Raw genomic sequence first — 20,954 nt, 5'->3', positions numbered from 1 at the left:
GCTGTTTGACTTTGCAGGGATCTTTTTCATGGACATAACTCAAGTGGACGGGGGGGAGGGGCTGTGATAAATAAACTAAGATAAATACTCTAAAAGGAATCCTAACAGCTGTGATAAAGAATAAAGACAGAGGAGCTTTATTTGTGTTTTTCGCTTATATCATTTCACTCTTAATCATTTGCTGACAGCTCGGATCTGAGGGAAGACTTCAGAAATTTAGAGGATCTCCCTGACACTCCCTCCCCCCTCCCCATCTTGTTTCTGCCCCACCACCCCTGTTGATTGCGTTGCGTAATGACGGGCTACATCGTGTGCGCGTGTGTGGTGGAGCAGGTAGGATGCTCCTGCTCTCTGCAGCCTCTCTGAGTGTCTGAGCCGATCAGCAGCAGCAGCAGGAGGCGGTCAGTGGACGGTTCAGGTTGCTCTGCAGGGGCGGGACTGGGCCGAGCTGCAGCAGGGATGCATCAGGCAGCAGAACCGGGGCCTCTTCTTCCTCCTCTTCCTCTCATGCGCTACTAAAGAAGAGGGAACGCTGCCTCTTTACCTCCTCCTACATCTCCTCCTCCTACCCCCCTCTGGGGGGAGGAAATAAACCCGATCAGAGTCGCTGAATGGAGAGAGGCGCCTGAAGAAGGGAGAGCGGTGGAGTTGCTCTCCTCTCCTCTCCTCCTCCCCTTCTTCTCTACTGCACCAAAAGAAAAGCCCCGGTAAGCTCCTCTGGCACACTTACAGTCGCCTGCATCTTTCCTCTAGTCTGCTGCTTTTGTTGACATAGATGGGATTATCTTCAAGCCGTGCCAGATCCCGTTTGTTTCTACTATCAGACTGGAGGCGGACTGATGTTTCCAGATGTTGAGGTGCAGCATCCCATGGCTCAACTCCAGCTAAATGAAGTTAGTGTAGCTCTATTCAGGAATGCATTCCCTCCAACCTGCTGCTTTAAAAAGTATCATTAATGGTCAGTTTGATGCAATCTGCGTCAATCTGAGCTGCCTTTAAAATAACTCAGAGGAGTTGGAGAACATTAGTAGATGAAATGCATCAGGAAAAAACAAAGATTACATCAGACATGTCAGGGGAAAGAGCTGATTCTCCCACTTTCCTTCCAGTGAAACGTAAAGATTAATATTTTTAACATTTATAAAATAGAGAGTTGGACAAAATCTGAAAAAGTTCTGAAGGTATTAACATATGGAGAGTCTAAAGAGAACTCATGGTTCTGTTCCATCCACCTTTCCTTCCTATAGAATCAGTTTTCCACAGTGAAGAATGGAGGAGCAGGCTGTGACTGAGATCTAATGACCGGATTGTCATGAACCTCAAAACATTTTCTGGGTCTGCTTCTTTAATCCTCGTACAAATGAGGCAATCTGGTAAAGGATGAAACTGCTGACAGATCAACTTGATGCCCCTTAGAGCTCATGTAGACTCTGCTGTTTGTTCAATGCTGGGAATCGATGCATGGCGAGGAATAAGATCCTGCTTTGGCTTTTAGTTTTGGGTAATCCCATCAGCTGATGCTTACTCTGGCAGCGTGATGTAATGTGTTTAAATGCTCTCTCCTGTTCTTCCGTTCATATCAGCTGAGTCAGATTTTTTTGTTTTTGTAATCCTGTCAGCATCTGTGGATATCAATTTTTACGCTCTTGATCCACAGTTTAACTTTTATTTGGAATTCGTTTTGCCCATTCTCATATGAGAATCATGCTTTGATTAAAGGCACTGTTTACATCATAGCTCTGTATGTTTTGCACGTTCCTGCTCAGAAACGACCCACCCAAACAGTCAGAAGTCTCTGCAAGCCCCTTTCCAAGGTTTCTTTCAGGGTTACTCAGTATCTAGCTCCATCCATCTTCCCAAACCTCTTACAGCCAGCTATCCAGTCCTTGCTGAAAAGAAAAGCAATCCCCTCTGCATGATGCTGCAACAACTAGGATGGAAAAGAAGTAGGGGATTACCAGAAGATTTCTGTAAATATTTCTGTAAATATCCTTATAAAAAAGACAGATGTAAAACAATTATAGAAACATCTTAGATGTATTCCAATATATTTCTATTATTATTCTTAATTTTTTTCCACCTCTGCTGGTGAGTTTAAACTTTCTCTAAACTTAACAGCTATAGTCTCCAGACTCCCTGGAAATGGCGTCAGCTTTGGTTGACGTCTGGTCTTTATTTTTCATTATAGTCCATTGCGTTCTATTTGAGTCAGTAACAGTTTAACATTAAATTCAAGAAAAAAGCTAATTTCAAAAAATAAAAAGTACCAAATAGACAAACTGTCATGATTTGTTTGTGGAAAGATGACCCAAAATGCAGAGGCAGGGAGGCAGAGATGAATTTCTTGTTTAATATAAGGTAAACAGAAAACAGAGGTAGGAAATTCAAAAATGAAAAACTAAGGCTAGACCACTCGCAGGCAAAAATTATTTGGGCCGCTGGCGGGTGGGGCTAGTTTCCTAGGCTAATAAGTAGCACCACCTATTTAGAGGATCCACCCGGAAATAGAAAATTGTCTTCTATTTGTTCATTTCATTAACAAATAATTCAATAAAAAAGGGAAAACTTCTAAGAATAAGAAAAATTTTAAATGAAAAACTAAGTCCAAACAAACTAAAAACCAGGAGTCCAAATATCCAAAATCCCAAATTCAAAAACATGAAAACAAAGTCAAAACAAGCCAGAAACCATGGAGACATCAAGGGGATTCAATCTAGGAGAGGAAGGCTCAGAGAGACTGAGTTGGAGGAAGTTAGACGAGGACCCAGCAAAGAGGAACTGAAGAGAGAGGCCTTTTAAAGGAGACTGAGACGAAGAAGGCTAATGAGGAAACTGGGAGCAGGTGTGCACAGAGCAAGAGAGGGAAAGAGCTAGGGAGAAAGGAGAACATAAGAGGGCAGCAGAGGGCAACAAAAAGAAACCTGGAATACTTGAAATAACAACAAAATAATAATTAAACCACTAGGACTATAAAACATGGAGAAAAGAAAACTAAACACTCAAAAGAAAACATAACAGAACCAAGACTGGGATAGTAACTGAGAGAAAACCAAAGGACACAGCAAAATAAAACATCTAACACTAGAAAACAAGGAGTAAAGCAAGACTGAACACTAAAAAGAAAATATAACAGATCTAAGACTGAGACAGTAACTGAGAAAAAAACCAAAGAACTCAATAAACTAAGAATTAACCCACTAAAACTAGAAAGCAAGGAGCAAAGCAAAACTGGATACTCAAAAGAAAAAACATAACAGAAACCTGACACAAACAGATTATTAAAAGTATTGTGGAGGATTTTTGCGATTTTTAAAAAAGACTCGGCCTCTCCACTTAAAAAAAAAAAAAAAAAAGCACATGCACAACCCTGTAGCTGCTTCGAAGAGGGAACTCCTATTAATATGCTCACACGTAACAACGTGCACAAGCCCATTTCTCCTGTTGCACGTTCTATTTAAAAGTTGCTGTTATCATAGCTCATACAAGAGCAGGGACTATATAGTGGACTTTATAGTGAACTAAGGTAACTGACTGTTTGGACAGATGATCACTGCTTTTTGCTCCTTTGGTCACGTAACTCCTCCTCCGTCTGTGCCAACTTCAAAATCAGTCGCCGCTCTCGGGTAGGGGCATCATTTGGCGACAGCGGGCCACTGTTACAGCAAATCCCATAATGCTTTGCAAGGAGAGCTCTCCACGCAAAGCATTCTGGGGTATATCTGCCTATTCTGAGGCCTTTCATTGCTTCTCATACACTTTGTAGACACTTTTTCTCGTACGACCCTAGACCATTTTTAAGGAACCATGGTGAGAAAGGTGAGCTAAAATGACTGTCTGAAACTGTAGCTCACCACAGATTACGCCTGAATGCGCAGAGAAAGATAGCTAAGTGGGCGAACATTTAGGACGACCTTACTAAAAACATATCACCTAGCCTGATAAACCAGATTAAATGTGTAATTTAGTCTGGCCCCTGATGAATGAGACCTCGGAAGATTGTTGATGAGGACAACTTGTTTTTCAAACCATGTCTGTGCCTATTGGCCAATGCTCTGACCAATTAGTGCAACTGACTAATTAGTGCAACTGACAGAAAGCTGGTGGGGGAGTGTAAACAAACAGCCTGTCGGTAAAACGACGAATACGTCCTTCTTAAAAATGAGTGAACGTAGAGCCTCTTCCTGCTCACGTTTCAACGAAAACCCCAAGTCTAATCCTTCTAAACTGATTCCAAAGCTGAGTCAGACGAGAACTGTTCAATAGTTGTTGCCATCTTCCTTGTGCTTTCACCAGCGTTGCACAGCTTTGTCGTCACGCCCTCCAAACCCTGCCTGCTTTGCATCCAAAAATTCAAAACAGATCTCTGCTCTGTTATTTGCCCACCAGTTCTAGGGCCATGGTGCAGACCACCCTCAGGCTAAAATTATTTTGGCCGCTGGCGGGTGGGGCTAGTTTACTAGGCTACATATCACCAGAATGATTGACAATAAGAGCACCACCTATTTAGATGATCCACCCGGAAATAGAAAATCGTCTTCTATTTGTTAATTTCATTAACAAATAATTAAATAAAAAAGGGAAAAATATAAATTTTCACTTATCGCCTTCATTTCTACTGACTATGGTCCATGATGGGTTCAAACAGGACTTCCTTTAGCTTTCTTAAAACAAAAAAAAAAAACAGATTTGGGAACAGACGATAATGCATCATTCTTATCCTCCCAGAAGTGGTCATTAGGGCGACAGTTGGTTTTTGGTTGGTGTTTGACAGCTTCTCAGTTCTGTCCGGTGTGAAGCAGTGGGTATTGCTGCTGCTTCAACGAAATACGAGCCGCTCAGAACTCAATTCCTCCACTAGCGTTTGCAATCATCTCACCCCTTCCCCACTGTCTGTGTGTCTCCCTCACACTGATCTTTCCCTCTGTCCTCTCTGAACTCATTAGAAGTTTTATTACATCAGGGAAGCACTTAGATGAAAACTGAAGAGGTGATACTGTGTGAGTTCTCAGAAAGCTGTTAAACCCATCAACATTATTGGTCTGGTTTTTTTCTAGATGGTGGTTTGGGTCTGGATGTATTACAGCTAATATCTCCAGAGGAGATTAACTGAAAATTAAGCTTAAAAATGTGCCAATAAAGATGCAGACAGGAAGTTTAAAAATGAATATTTACAACGTTATTAAACAGTAGAGTAGCAAGAGAATCCCAGAGCCTCTCTTTCATGAGAAATTTGGCCCGCTTTCTTAAAGTGAGTGGACATCGTTCCAAAACATTAGGTCAGCTCTTACAGGCTTTTCTGCAGCCCTAAGTGCTTTCTGTCGTGTATTAGCTTAATTGTTGGGTTGTTAATCTCATAAGTGGTAGCTTCAATTTGTTAGCAGGATCAGGGGGCGACACTTGAGTTATTGCTTTTCCTTTGATGCCAGTTTGACAATCTGTGGGTTAAGATTAATTAAAGAAAAAATTGCAAGTTTTCAATGAGATTGGATGGATTTTTTTTTGTTTTTACTTGTTTATTTTGGTCTGGACTTTGACTAGGACATTAGTCTTTAATATTCCCATATGGATGTATTTAAGTTGTTTGCAGAGGATACTGTGTATGTGCCAATCATCTTGCTAAGTTTAGAAAGATTCCCTGTTATGGGTCTTAAAGAGAATCCCCATAGCATGATGTTGCTGCTGCCATGCTTCTGTATAGTCTGAAGTTTGTTGCTTATTTTACCACCATACTTTAACATACTACTTTAATTTGATTACAACCATGCACCTCTTTGTGTGGTTTTAGCACATAAAATTCATTAACATCCATAGAAATCTTTGTAACATGACAAAATGTTAAAAGGTTCAGCTTAAATTTGCTTATTTACATGATGATGTGATAAAAGCACAAGAATAAAGCCCCACATGCTTTCATTGCCTGGACCTAGTTACCTTGTAATGAATCATTACGTGATACAATGGTAGATCTGATTCTGGATTTATTCAGAGCCTCGCCTTGTAAATATGAGTGAAAATATTTGATGTCGGTATTTCAGCTCAGCTAAATTTCAGTGCAAGAGGCCATCTGCCGAGGCCGACTGGGGTTCAAGGAGACAGAACCAGACACACAAAAGGAGAACATATCTAAACATGTTAACAAAAATGAAATAAGTTCTTTGGCGCTCGGGCCCCGGCAGAAGACTGTGATGCTAAGAATCAACATTCGAGTGTGGGAGGGACTGAGAATAGTCTGAGAGTGAGGGATGAGATGGGACGGAGATGGTTGATAGTTCACTGGCATGCAACAGGGAGGCTAGGCCAGGATGCTAAAGGGAAACTCGAACAATGATTGGCTTCAGAGGAGGTGCGGTCCCGGGGTTGATTGGTGGGTGGTTCAGGTGAAGCTGATCGAAGTTCTGCTTAAGCTTCATAATAACTAGGTTTAAATTTATGTTGTTAAAGCAATAAACTTAACAGTTTTTAAATAGATAGAATCACTAGCATTCATTTTGAGTAAGAATACCTTATTTATACTAAATATATAACCTGATGATAATGCATATCAAACAAATAATCCTTATTATACAAATAGATATGCATAATGTAAGGTTTAATTTGGCCTGAAATGTTGTTGTAAGTGGCCTTTAGTCTGTTATTTCCTTCAGCTTCACTTTTAGGATTTGGAAAAAGAGCAATGATAGATTCTGCTTATCTGGTCAATCTTAAACAATAGTTCTCAGTGCAGGAATTCAGTTATAGAGATGATCCCTTCCAGGTATCACCACAACCCCCACCCCATCACAGAGGAACAAAGTACTTCCTCTCGTCAGCCAGGTGATCAATCCCGCCTTTAACGGAGACCTTTCACAATCATAGACAGGTTTCAGGTATTACAGGCGAACAATGGAACCAAACGACCAACTCATCGGTTCTAATTTGCATGTTTTTCCAAGCAATACAAGGCCTTGTCTATATAAAGACTCAAACTCACTGTGGATCCAGACATTTGAATTGAGAAAGCTTCCTGGAGGGGAAGCGAAACGTCTTTAAACCTTGGAAACCAAGTTCAGTAGATTGTTTTTAAACTTTTACGGAATGATTATGACTTGGATGACTGAGAATCTTCATCATCATAGTGCAGGAAACGACTTTCCACCTTATAAGCTAGCTGGACACAGTTGTGACAGATACCAGCTTAACCATAGCAACAAACCTATGGGCCACAATGGAAGACAAACTTATTATCCAGACAATTTGCAAAGATGGGGTCAGGGAGAGTTAAGACATCTATGAAGAGAAAACGCTTGCCTTCCTTCCTTCTAGTCCCTCTAGCAATACCGGCCTGTAGATGGATTGCTATAAAATCCTGAAACATTGATGGTGGGCTCCAGAGGCTTTGGTCATGAATAAGATTATACGCTGTCATTTCCATGAACTGCATATAAAATGTATGCATGAAAGAGATGGATGAGGAGATGTTCTATGATTATTTTTGTTTATAGTCTAGCAGGTAAATACAGTGGGCTTCATCCTCAGACGGTTTGCAGATTTTAACACACAGGGCAGATCTTTAAAAAAGGTCATTTCCATTTGTAATTCAGCAGATCTTCTTTTGCGTGTTTGCCTCCATCAATACGCAGATTATATTCTTATAATCAAACTACGCAAATTCATTGTTGGAGGACATGCAACTGGAAACATTTACCACGTCCCGAAGCTATTTTCCAAACGGGAAACTCAACAGCAGCTACAGTTTCTGCCTCCTTTAGTGCTTCTTAAAGCCAGTTATAAACTGACATGCAAAAATATTTGTGGTCATTGTGGCTAAAAAGGAGGATTATGTAAACATATCGGGACTGTAAGAAATAACATAACAACCGTAGAATATATATAAGAATATATAATATTAAGAAGAGAAAATTATAGACCAAAATACTAGAGCTTAAAGTCCCTCATTTGGAATCTTTGCAGCTCAGACCTATTGTGTTGTTACGGCCCACTGCTTCCTCAACTGGTCCAATAAGGTGTCACAAACCAAAAAATAGTAATGTACCAGTTTAATAATAGAGAAGCTATTACTTAGCTTTATATTTTTTAATATGTAAAACCTATTTATTTTCTGAGAATGTGCTTATTTAGAGCAACTATGCAAATTAACAAACATTAAGAAAAAGTGCACTATATTATATTATTTTCCATGTGAATCCCAGATAGTTCATGCTTCTTTGCCTTTTCTAAAAAGTGCTTTAAATCGGCCATACCTGTCTTTATCCATGCTGGCTCAGATCCTGACATTTAAAAAAGGAGGCAGGGAAAGCAGAATAAAGCATTAGCCTCGCTGCAAGCAGTTAGCCAAGCCTTGTAGCTACACCAGGTTCTGGAAAAAGACTGAGTGTACTGTCTCCCTCTGTCTTTTGATGGCTGATCAGGTCCAGACGCTTTCCCCTCCAGCTTCTCTTGGTAAGTTTGCTGTAAGGGACTTTACTTAATTAGATTTTTCTGATTTTTTGCTGCTCTCCTGCACCCTGATGTGTTTCAATATCTCCTATCCTTTTGTATTGCAGAGGAGCAACTGCACATGTACAACTTTTAACAAGAGTCAATTTTTGCTCCCCAGGGTGGAAATACGTCACCAATCTGACAACGAACAAATACCTTTACTTGTCATTATTTATTTTAGATTAAAATATTTATCTTGCCCATCTAAAAAATATGATAATATATTTCAAAATATTATGATTATATAATTTAAGTTTTATTTATTTATGTTTTTTAATGTCTTAATCAAGGTCATTGGGTGGGGCGGCACCTTAGCGCCCTCTGTTAGCCACCTGCCACTGTTTCGAACCCTTTACAGGCTTAACATGGGAAGGCTGGATCCTAAGGCTCTGAGTTGGCATGGGAGGTGGGGGGGTTGTGTTTTATATGAGTGACTGGGGCGTCCTGCTGCCACATGCAGATTTGTCCTCCATTGGTGCCAATGCTGACACTTGAAAACCTGTGCCAGTAGGTGCTTCTTTTACTCAAAATAAACGGAACCAAAGAGCCAAAGCACACTTCACTCTGGAAACAGACCAAACGGGAGATGAGGAGCACAGTGTGTGCAGGATAGAGATGCATTGCCTACCTGGCTGCTCGGGGACTGCGGCGTTATGTAATTTCACAGTGCGGCAGCTAATTTGATTGTGATGTCATTGAAGGAGATTAAAAGCTGAGCTGATTGATCAGGCTGTCAAGAAAGTGAACAGGAGAGTGAAGAGCGAGGGCGGCTTATACGCTCGTTCTCTGCCTGTTCCTCCCACTCGCAGTGTTCCTTACTCCTCTGTCAGCACAGACACATCGTTCTTTAACGACAATAGCCATTTGTTTCCATTATCCATCTCATCAGCAGCTTTTTCTCTCCCAATCTAAAAGTTTCTCTTTTAAGCTATGCATGGGTTTGCTTAAGAAAGAGCCAATCAGTCCCTGTGTGTACATGCTGTTTGATATACAGCTAAGACAAAAGTATAAGCTCTGAATCAAAGGTTCCTCTTTACTGCTGCAGACATGTCTTTATAAGTTTTCACCTAAAATTATATTGTATCCTTGAGTGTGTATTTTTATGGAACTTAGCGTAAATAAAACCATAGCTTTCCATGAGCAAAGATATCATGGGGATGAAAGAGCTCTAGGGCAGCTTTTCATCTTACAGGCAAAACAGTATGTGTCATGAAAAACTGCAAATTGAACACTGCATTCCACTGTTAAAATATGGTGGTGGCAGTATTATGCTGTAGAAATGCTTTTTTTAAAGTATTGAAGTTGATGAGAGTTCATTCATTTTACTTAGTGTTTTAAAGAGTCTTTGCTAAGATTTACTAGTCAGGTTAAAGGATATTTTTTTACTATCAACTGCTGTTCAGACCAGTAGAAAAGTGTAACTTTTTTTATTATATTAATGCTCATCTGATGCATCTTAATTATCTGATTCTGTCACAGACTCAGCACTACTTTGTGTCTTTGATATGAGGGTGTATATGTTAACATGGCCATGTTCACATCTAAGGCCCATTAACACATCTTAAAGGTAGTGGTGAATTTTTTGTTCTTCACGCAGAACCGTCCTCTCCACAGCTCTGTACCGAGAGGGAACGCCTATTAGACGCATGCACGAGAATGCACGAGAATGCACGAGCCCATTTCTCATCCAGGAGGTGTGGGGATGCTATGATAAAACAGTTGCTAAATCTTATCTCACCCATATATATTTTCATATATATATATATATATATATATATATATATATATATATATATATATATTCATATATATAGTTTCCATGCAATTAAGACTACTGGTACATTAAAAAAAATCACGACCTGCTTGTATGTGTGTGTGTTTGCTGCAGTGGAAATTTTGACATTTTTGTGGGGTAATTAAGGCATATAACTTTTGATGCAAATTACAAAATAAACTTATCTTGCCTGGAAAGTTACAATATAGAGGTAGATAACTTTTACTAGCAGTGATGTGAAATGGATTTCTCCAAAAAGCATGCCAAATTTTACCTGTCGAGTAGAAACTTGAAACGGAGGCATCAGTGGGAAGCTTGATTGTGCTGTCATCGTGTGCCATCATGTGAAAGAATCTCCCAAAAACACTCTGATCTTGTGTCTCTCTACTGAGGCCTTTCTTGTCTTCTAAAACACTTAATAGGCACCTCTCCTATGACCCTCGGCCATTTTCAAAGAACCGCGGTAAGAAAGGTGAGCTTCAATGACTGTCTGAAACTGTAGCTTGCCACAGATATACGCCTGAAAGTACGCATGAGCAGCAAAAGATAGCTAACTGGGGACAAGAATGTAGGACGGCCTTACTTAAACATGACTGACAAGGGTCACGGTGTCTCCAAAAAGTCTGGTGTGCAAACTGTACTACAGCGCCTTAAGCACTCCATGCACAGTTTTTTTTATGCGCCCCATGGCGGATTGAGGCTTGGTCCAACATCTAGCTGTAAACTGGGCTTTAAACCTTGCAGATTGGAAGAAGTACTTTAAATTCAAAGCCAAATTAGGAAAAAATGGAAAAAAAAGACAAAAGAAAAGAGTTTTTTTTTGTACTTATGGATTTCTCCCCTGAAAATGTGGCTTTTGAACCATTCCCATGTTAATGTGGAGGTTTACGGTTGTCTAGATTAAAGCCAGTAAAATGTGACCGGTTTGTGGCCAGGTTTGGAGGAAAGATGTTTAATTTCACTGCCTTTTTATCTTATGTGTATTTTGGTACTTATTGTGTTGTTGTGTATGCCTTTTTTATTTAAAAGTTATTTTAAATGTATTGCTTTAGGTTATGGGGAGTGATAACAGATGATTTCTCTTTCTGCTCCCTATTATTCAGGAGTTTAGAATGTTTGTTTTTATTGTAAATGGCCTGTACTTATATAACACTTTTTCAAGTCAGAGTACTTGACCAGAGCACTTTACATTACATTCAGTCATTCACTCACACACTGATGGTGCTAAACTACATTAAAGCCAAAGCTGCCCTGGGGCTCACTGACTGAAGCAAGGCTGCCATACAAATGTGCCACCAGTAGGCAACGCAGGTGAAGTGTCTTGCCCAAGGACACAACAATAGTGAAAGTGGGAACCGGGGCTTGAACTCTCAACCCTCCGGTTGACGGGAAAACTGTCACTGAGCAGCTCATTATGTTTAATGTTTTGTTTAAACACAATGAATGAAAAACATTCAATAACTGAATCAATAAATAAATGTTTAACAGATATGCCTCCATAGATGCAGCTAGTATCAGTGAAAAAGATAGAATGGAGAAATGCTTGGTCATATAACTACTGTATTTATCTTAAAAAAAAGTGGATGTGCTGGTTTAGATGTACTGGTTTGGCCTGAGAAAACATTTTGAATTAGTTACAAAATATAGAACAAAAAGTATAAAGAGAGAAGTATAAAAAAAAATCAGGAGTTATAATGGGGCTTTTTTAAGAGTGATCATTAAGAAAAGAGAAAAATAATTGTCAAAATGTAGAGTGAGACTTTATTAGATTGGACTTAGACAACTTTTATTGTAATTTTGTATACATAGATTGTATTCAAAATTCTATTTAGTTTAGTAAAACTAAACTAGGCAGTAAATGAACATTTCCACTGCATAAAGTGCAGCACTGATCAAACGTAAAAAGTGTGGTGCAAAAACCGCATAGATATGGAAGTTCAGAGCATTAATAAATATGGTGCAAATTTGCATTATTTTTGGTTTGGTGTTGTAAGTGTGATGCAGAGTCTGTGACTTAATTTAGAGTTTTTTTCAACAGTTTAGAACACGCATCCCCAAACTCGGTCCTCGAGGGCCGCTGTCCTGCAGGTTTTAAGGGTTTCCTTGCTTTAGCACAGCTGATTATCATGAATGCAGTAGAGCAGAAGCCTGTTAATCAGCTTTCAATTAAAATCAGCTGTGCTGGAGCAAGGAAATCTCTAAAACCTGCAGGACAGCGGCCCTCCAGGACCAAGTTTGGGGATGCCTGGTTTAGAAGTTTGATGGCAGCGGGGAAGAAGGTGTTGCAGAATCTACTGGACCTGGATTGAACACTGCAAAGCCTCTTCCCAGAGGGCAGCTGGGAGAACAGTCCATGGTGGGGGTGTGAGGGGTCATTGATGATGTTACTGGCTCGGGACACGCAACGCTGGGATGAAATGTCTTTAATGGAGGGAAGAGGAGCCCCCATGATCTTCTCTGCTGTTCTCAACACTCTCCTCACCTTCTTCCAGTCTGAGGCGCTGCAGCCTCCACAGCACACAGTGAGACAGCTGATCAGAACGCTCTCTATGGAGCTTCTGTAGAAGGTGGTGAGGATGGGTGGGGGCAGGTATGCTCTCCTCATCCTCAACAGGAAGTACAAGCGCTTCTGTGCCCTTTTGACCAGTGAGGTGGTGTTTACATTCCAGGTGAGGGTGTCTGTGATGTGCACCCCCAGGAATTTGGTGCTGTTGATCACCTCTACATCTGAGCTGTTGATGACCAGTGGAGCGTGGTTAGGACGTTTTTTTCTGAATAGGACTATGATCTCCTTCAGCTTCTCCACATTCAGGATCAGGCTGTTATCTCTCCACCAGCTGCTCCACCTCCTCTCTCTAGTCCAGGTCGTAGTCATCTCTGATGAGACCCACCACCGTGTTGTCCTCTGCAAACTTAACAAGCTGATTGGTGGTGAACCTGGGGACACAGTCGTGTGTCATCAGGGTGAACAGCAGGGGGTTCAGGACGCAGCCCTGAGGGCAGCCTGTGCTTAGGTTGATGACATCAGAGGTGTTCTGTCCGACCCGGACTGACTGAGGTCTGTTGATGAGGAAGACTAGCAGCCAGAGGGATGTTTTGAATCCCAGCTGTTTCAGTTTTCCTTTAGATGCTTTGGGATGATGGTGTTGAAAGCTGAACTGAAGTCCAGGAACAGCCTCCGCACACGGGTGTTCTTCTCCTCCAGGTGTGGCAGGCTCAGGTGAAGAGCAGAGGAATTCATATCCTCGGTGGAGCGTCGGTCGAATGTTGGGGGGAGACTGGAGACAATGTTCTTTAACCCGCTTTTCGAAGCACGTAATGTCTGTATTTATGTAAACATTGTAAAAGTACTTTTTTAAATGGATCATATTTACACCAATTTAGCTCCTATAAACTAGAGCATAATTCATTTAACAGCAGGTTCCTAATTATCCCTAATTAGTCTACTTTGAAGTCTTACTGCTGTTTATTTTACAGAGAGAACTGCTGATTCTTGTTTTTTTTTAATAATATCGTCCTTTAAAGGAGTTGCTGAAGCATCCGGTAGGTTTCCTGTTGAAAGGGGACCAGTTAGAGTTCGAAGGTAGCGATGCATCTTACTGCAGAACTTCCCTTCGAAGGATCAGCAATTTAAAAACAGTAAAATCTCCCATATCTAATAGAGTTAACCACCCTGCTGCAACTGGACTTAAAAAGACTCAGGATTGTGAGCCTGCATCAGGATAAAGACTCACTCAGAGGCTAAATGCAGCTCTGTGATTGATCAAACAACTTCTTCCACTTGACTGGATATGCAAACAAATGAACTGCTTTTTTCTCCCATCTTGTTTTTAATCTTTATGTTTGAAGCTACACTCTGCCCTCCTGAATCCACAAGTGTTTGCCCCAGTGAGCCGATCTGAATCCCGTAGAGCAGAGACTCGGGGAGATTCCCTCTCTTTCTGCTCACCTAATGGCACATCAGGAGCACGTCAGCGGGCGCTGCACTGCAGCAGCATATTTAACTAGGCTGCATGGGTTGTGTTCTCTAAAGCATTTAGTTAAAAAGAAAATAAAAAAACAACAACACACACATACTGCAGCCCTCCCCCACTGTTTCCCATATATCATTAGTGTAATGCTCCCATTCCCCCCAAGCTGCTGAGATATGAGGAGATTCTAACGCACTGGCAGGAGGGAGGAGTGGCAGAATGAGTCACACACAGGCGAGCGACCATCTATTTTATAGCTTTTATGGGTTTATTTATGGAAGATAGTGATGCGGAAAAAAACATTCTTATTTTGCATTTGGAAAAAAGAGTTAAAGACACTTTATGCCACATAATGAATAACCATAGAAACTGTATGTCGCAATAAAGCATTGTGAGGGTTGGCTCCATGTTACATAAATGTAAATTAATAATCAGATGTTTTACCAATGACAGAAAAAACCCGAAAACATGTAGCATTTCTTTAATGGTCCTTTTATAATTGGATTTGATTAGTGTCTCTGTCTAAATGATTTATTAAAGAAAATAAAAATGTACATGAAAACATGGATGGAAAGCTTGGATGACATTTTCTTTTCAGAATTGGGGGGACGCAAGTATTTTTTTAATGTCAGTTTGACCATCCAATCTCAAACTCAGTTTAGTGGCGCATCAGATGTTTGTAAATCTCAGGAGTGACGGCGGTGACATCAGGAGCTTTTGGCGGTCAAAACTCAAGGAAACGGGCTTCAGCTTGAGCTGCCATTCTCCGCTTGGTCCTAGTGCTAAACGAATGTGTAATGTATCATAACATTATTTTTGGACAGTAAAATGTGCAGGGGATCAAAACGGACGTTTGAAAAAGTGCAAGGGATGTGTCCCACATGTCCCACCCCAGAATTACGTCCATGATGGAAAGCAAGTCACTAAACACAGTTCCAGCCCCCCCATATTACCAGGGAGCATGCACACAATTTTTCTTCTCAGTGCATTCTTGTCATCACACTGTCACAAGTACAGAGCAACGAAATGAACTCTCTGCATTTAGCCCATCACCTTGTGGAGCAGTGGGCTGCCATTGTGTGGCGCCCGAGGAGTAGTGTGGGGTTAAGAGTCTTTGATGAGGACCCAAAGTGGCAGTCTGTGGGAGTGGGGCTTGAACTCAGAACCTCTGGATTCCAAGCTCTATGCCCTTATCTCTAGGCTACCACTCCCCCCCCAAATGGGTTTTTAATGGTCTACTCAAAAATATTTTTTGATTTATCAGTCATAATGAACAAATTCTCTACAAAAAAAAAGATGAAATCCAACAAATTACAAAGTAGAACCCAAAGGAAAAACACATATGGGGGGAAAACAGGAGCTGTATTGAGCTTCCCTCACATTAAAGTATAAAAAGATCTAAAAAGACAAGAAAAAGTATAAAAGAAGGAAAAGTAAACCCCACAGTAAGGAAGTGGTGTGGTTTCGGGTTGTATCAATATAGTGGTTCCTGTTTCAGCATCTTTAGCAGCGATGGACGTTAGGTTCTCATTGTTATTCTGTCCTGTGTCCTTTAAACTATTGGCTCAGACAAATGAACAGTAATTCAGGCTGATAGGAATTGATCTGGTTGAATTTTCTCTGTAAAGCGCCTTGAGATGCCATGTGTTTTGAATTTGCGGTATATAAATAAACTGAATTGAATTGATTGAGGTCAAGGGGAACAAGCTTTTCAAGCCTCCAGAGCAACTGTCATCTGGGATGTTTGTTTAAATTAAAATGTTTGCAGTTAAGCTACAGAAAGAGTCTGTTTTGTTGTGATCCTGCAGGCTGGATGAGACATCATGTCCTCGGCTGAGAGTGAGGATTTATCAGGCTACCATTTGAGTGGTAAGTAGACTTCACACAGTTTATGCTTGCTGTATTTCTGTGCACGGATACATTTCTGTGGAACGTCTTTAACTTGTCCACGTGATCCAAGAATCAAACATGACGTTTTGTCAGTTTTCACAGTTGAGTCTCGGCCTCATTTTTCTTTCCACACAAGCTCTGCTAGTGCACACACACACGCATTTAATTTGCTGCGACACTTTAATTACCTGCCAAACCTTGTTGGATATTTGCCTCTAAATATTTGATTTATTTCGACTTTATGTCTTCTGGCTGTTCCTGCATTCACCCACTCCCCCTATCAGAGGCACCACCTGAAACTGTGGATCTGGACAAAGAAACGTTCATGGTTTATCTTCAGTCCTCCATCTCGTCCGTTCTGAGGCCTCTGTAGATCCGAGCAGCTTTAAGATGCGTTTTGTTTTTCTCTGTGTTTCAGTTGTGCGTAACCCACCTGGCTGGGAGGTTGGGATCTACCTGGTGGGCTTCCTGGTGCTGCTCGTCGCTGCAGGACTAAACATCTGGAAGCTTTGGAAATCTGGAGCCTTCCCCGCACCTTCGCCCTTCCCCAATTTTGATTACAGATATCTGCAAGAAAAATATGGAACCTCCTTCTCAGAAGTCAGGCAAAAGGTAACGTCTATTTAACCTTCCCTTACCCTAACCTTTCCTTTCATGATCAGCAATCCTGACCTTTGACATGTGAATCAATGTATGTCGAATGTATTTCTCTGCAAAAATCGGAGCTAACTATTCAAGACTAATTTTATATAAGCTGCAAAATATAACTGCCTTATTAAATGCTCCACACGTCCTGCAGCAGCCCATCATATTCTAGATGCTGCAATGTCCATTTTCTTCACACTAACAAATATTTTCTTTTAGCTTCTAATCCTCTGATGAGTCTTCAGTAAAATTATGACTCAGAATAACTGTAACATGCTTACCGCCTCTTTTCATATTACTCATCCATGAGTATAGGATTTTTCAGCATGCTTCAAAGTAAATATATGTAGATAAAGCCTAAATAGAATGTAGATTCAAAAGTAATGAAGCCATAAGCTTGACGTGCTTTCCCCTCTGTAATCCGATTGATAATAAAAAACAAAAAAAACAAACGGGATCCTCTCCGTTAGGTTCAACCATTTACTTTAAAAAAAACTTCCATAAAAAATGAATTAATAAAAGAAGATCTGAAGAAAATAAATGAGGTCAGAAAACTGTGTGGCTCCACTCCAGTTACCTGACTAACACTGAAGCGGAAGCCACTCCTCTCAATATCCAGAAACAAACCCTGCACATTTCCAAAAGAACCTCAGTACAATTAGAAATATTGAAAATCCTTACACATGAGAACCTTTTACTTTCTGATTTTACTGTAACTTATTAATGGCTTCCTTTTATCTTAACCTAAACTGAATTCAGGCCCCTACATAGAAGGTTTATCATCTTCAGAATTGTAGGGGTTTTCTTTGAATGCCATTTTAATGTTGAGTGTGTATGCCGGTTAGGCGTCTAAAGTCTCTTTTCCATTGTCAGAGAAATCAGCGTGAGAGGTGAAAAACATTTAACTCTTCTTGAAAAACAAAGATTCATCAGCTCAACAATATGGCTGTCCAGCTTTAATGATTATCTCCTTTTCTTTTCTCCCCAAAGAGAGTTGCAGCCAACAACCACCGGCGCACCTCCACCACCTCCAGTCGTAAACCCAGCCTGGCCCTGGGTGACACCCCCGATGCATTCAGGGAGTTGGGCCACCTGGAGCTGATGAGCAGGGAGCTGGACCCAACAGGCGGGGCTCAGATCAACCGTTCCATCTCCACGGACTCGCTCAGCTCTATCTCCTCCATCGCAAACAACTTTGGCCATGACTTCACCGTCGGTCAGCTGGAAGTGACCCTGGAGTACGATGCACATCGGCAGCTGCTTCATATCACCCTGCACCAGGGAAAAGACCTCCTAGAGAAAGAGGAAGGAGACTTCCCTGGATGCTTCATCAGAGTTTCGCTGGGGCCAGAGGAGCTTCATGTGGGCGTTACAAGGGTAAGCTTTGTTATCCTGCTTTTGGATTGCATCATTAGACTCAGTCACCTTCCTTAAACAGTGTTTTATGGATTACATTAAAGTGAAATTCAACTCCTGCAAAGATAATTGCATCAAAAGGTTAGACTGGACTGTTACCAGCACTAAACATGCTACACTTGCTGGTTTTTCTAGACCGGGGGTCTGAAACTTGTTGCTTCTTGCACCCTCTACAACAGCTTTTAATAGTGCTAAAAATGATATAAAGAACTAACTAATGCTCCATATTAACAAATATCAGTCTTAAAAGCTTTTTATAAAGAAGATTTCCATTGAACTTTCACAACAAAATGACATTAGAAGCACCAGAAACATGTTTTTAGATCTTTTTTTCTTTTTTATTAACATCAAAAAGATTTATTAAAATTCATTTCTTTTACATAAAATTATACCATATGAATGAAAATCCATGTTTCATCTTCATTAATTGTTTGATGTTTCCCCTTATTTTAATAACTCAAATAAATAATAAACTACTGGTTGTTTTAGAAGGCAGCACATTTCCTTTGGCAGATGTAAAAAAAAATATAGAGAGAGAGATTTTTTCAAAAGTAATGTAATATTTTGCCTCTCTAAATGACTTTAGCCGGAATCACAAGATTGCTCTTTGGATATGAAAGGTGGCTGAACTCTGTTTTAGACAGTGTGTTTCTCCTAAGGAAATAATACTGCTGCACATCAGTATTGATTAGAAAATGTCCTACTGTATAAGAAAAATTTTTTTTACACACAATGCCGCATCCCAACCACATTTTACCATTTCTTTACCTATATTGGGAAACTAGTGAACCAGACTGTCAAAGATGATGCTTTCAACATTTAGGCAGATTATCCTCAGGAACCTGGCTTTTTGAGACCATATGCCTTCATTCTTTAAAGGCAGGAAAGAGAATTCTGTGGTGGGAGATATGTCCAACTGCTGTTTGTGTATTTGAATCATGCGCATGCAGCAGTTCCCCTTCCTTTGCAAACGTTCTCTACACTGGAAACACCTCCGCCGGTAATTTTGTATTTCACCTAGAGAGGCAGCGTGAGTAGAGTTTCAGGATGCACCTAATCAGCAGGAAATCTCCAGAAGGAGAAGGGGTCTCTGCCGGCATTATCACAGCAAGTTATTTTTACAATTTGTTAGTGTGTTCTTGCTGCTGCTGCTACAAATTACTTTGGGATTTCAAAATACGGACTCCTTTGTTGTCATCGTCTAAATTTACACGTTTTCGACCGTACATGTTTCATAATTTGAAAAAGCAGTTCTTACTACAGATGAACGCATTTTACCTGTCCAGGAGAAGTTTTGCGACCAAAGCATCTGTTTTCAGACCTTTTTGATCCTTAAGAGAACACCATCTCTGAAAAAAGTCTCCTAAAAACACACTGTCTGTTCTCTCCCACTTTCTTTCCTCTTTTCAACTACATTGAAAAAAAGGCTTTCTTTTCCGGTTAGGTTTGTCAGGATTCTTTTTGGCCATTGATGGTTTACACAAACAAATAGCTTAAAAGAAGCTGCTGCAGCAAACAAGCATGGGAGTACTTCTACCTGCTTCGGGATAATGGTGGAGCCCTAGCCAAACAGAGTATGAGTAACGTTTGGGGTCTACGTAAAAATGTCATGGCAACATGTAAGCAAAATGTTTGATTGACAAACAAGTAGTTTATGGATTTTGGGTGCAAGAATGCCACCCATTAATTAATTCATTTTAGATGAATCTGGACATTTATATTCTGAGAAAAATCCTCTTTAATACCTTTAAACCAGGTCCCAAAGTGGAAAAAAGTCTAAACTCCTGTTTTGTGTTTCTGTGTGTAGATACAATATTTTCCTAAACAGCAAAATCCTTGGTTTATATCTGCCTTTCCTCTCTGTGACTCAACATGCTGCCATTTTTCCACATTAACCTCCAATGAGATTTATTTGCATGCCTGGTGTTTTATTCTTAAATTCAGGTGTTTTATGTTTATCTACATATATATAGTTAGGTTATTATTTATTTCTTATGTTTTTATTGTTTGTATTTTTTTAATTATACGCAGCTGTACCATGTTGCTAATTTGTTAAATTACATAAACCCAGAAAAAGAAATATCAGATAAAACTTGGATGGCTACCATGTTGAATTCTTTGATGGTTCCTTTAATTATTAAGGATGAGCTTTTACTGATTTCTATAATAGATTTAGGAAGTGCTGTTAAGTTTGGCTGTGGAACAGCATCTATGAATGATGTTGATGAAGCTTTTTCAATCAAATTCTAGGAATCGTGCAGCTTTGATGTGTTAGTGAGACTAGTTGAAGTACATTTATCAAACCTTTTTTTTTCCAATTTTAAATGACTGTATTGTATCAAAAGTTTATATATAATAAAATTAGAATGACGTTTGATCGTTTATAGCGGTTAGAAGCATTTCTGAAATCACTAGTGGATTTACGGCCAAATGTCAAAGATAAGAGGAGTTGAGATGATTTTATTGTCTTTCAGCTCAACTGAATTTCCAGTGTGACAGTGATCCGTCCCTCTGGACCGGGAGCTTGATCATTCAGGTCCAACAGAGCTGTCTGTTTCAGTTGCTACACAAGCTGCTCCTTGGGGGCAGGAGTCAGGAAGGTGGATTTCACATTGTCTCACTGTCACCACAGACAGATAAAAGACTACAGCTCAGCTCAGTTTGCAGTTACAGATGCACTCAGTGTATTGAGGTTTATGGCCAACTTAAAGGTATATAGGACGATCTTTTATTTCCGGGTGGATCATCTAAATAAGTGGGCCTCCTAATTGTCAATCATT

The 20,954-nt window shown here is 40.2% G+C and overlaps 1 protein-coding gene across 3 annotated transcripts in view; it reads left to right on the top strand.

Moving 5' to 3' along the window:
- The first annotated feature begins 316 nt into the window (after positions 1 to 316).
- syt12 (synaptotagmin 12) overlaps positions 317 to 20,954 on the top strand; it is a 31,177-nt gene continuing 10,539 nt past the window's right edge. Inside the window, exons 1-4 of one of the 3 annotated variants that reach the window (XM_015388749.1) lie at positions 317 to 707; positions 16,032 to 16,092; positions 16,532 to 16,725; positions 17,749 to 18,135. In XM_015388749.1, coding sequence (XP_015244235.1) covers positions 16,047 to 16,092; positions 16,532 to 16,725; positions 17,749 to 18,135 — 627 coding nt within the window. In that variant the 5' untranslated portion in view covers positions 317 to 707; positions 16,032 to 16,046. Of the gene's footprint in view, positions 708 to 783; positions 894 to 16,031; positions 16,093 to 16,531; positions 16,726 to 17,748; positions 18,136 to 20,954 lie in introns of those variants that run through there. The other 2 variants (XM_015388750.1, XM_015388751.1) reach the window with 2 other exon arrangements.

This window comes from Cyprinodon variegatus, unplaced genomic scaffold (assembly GCF_000732505.1).
Source record: "Cyprinodon variegatus isolate N-32 unplaced genomic scaffold, C_variegatus-1.0 Scaffold434, whole genome shotgun sequence".
Classification (NCBI taxonomy): Eukaryota; Metazoa; Chordata; class Actinopteri; order Cyprinodontiformes; family Cyprinodontidae; genus Cyprinodon; species Cyprinodon variegatus.
This window is presented reverse-complemented; position numbering and strand designations above follow the sequence as displayed.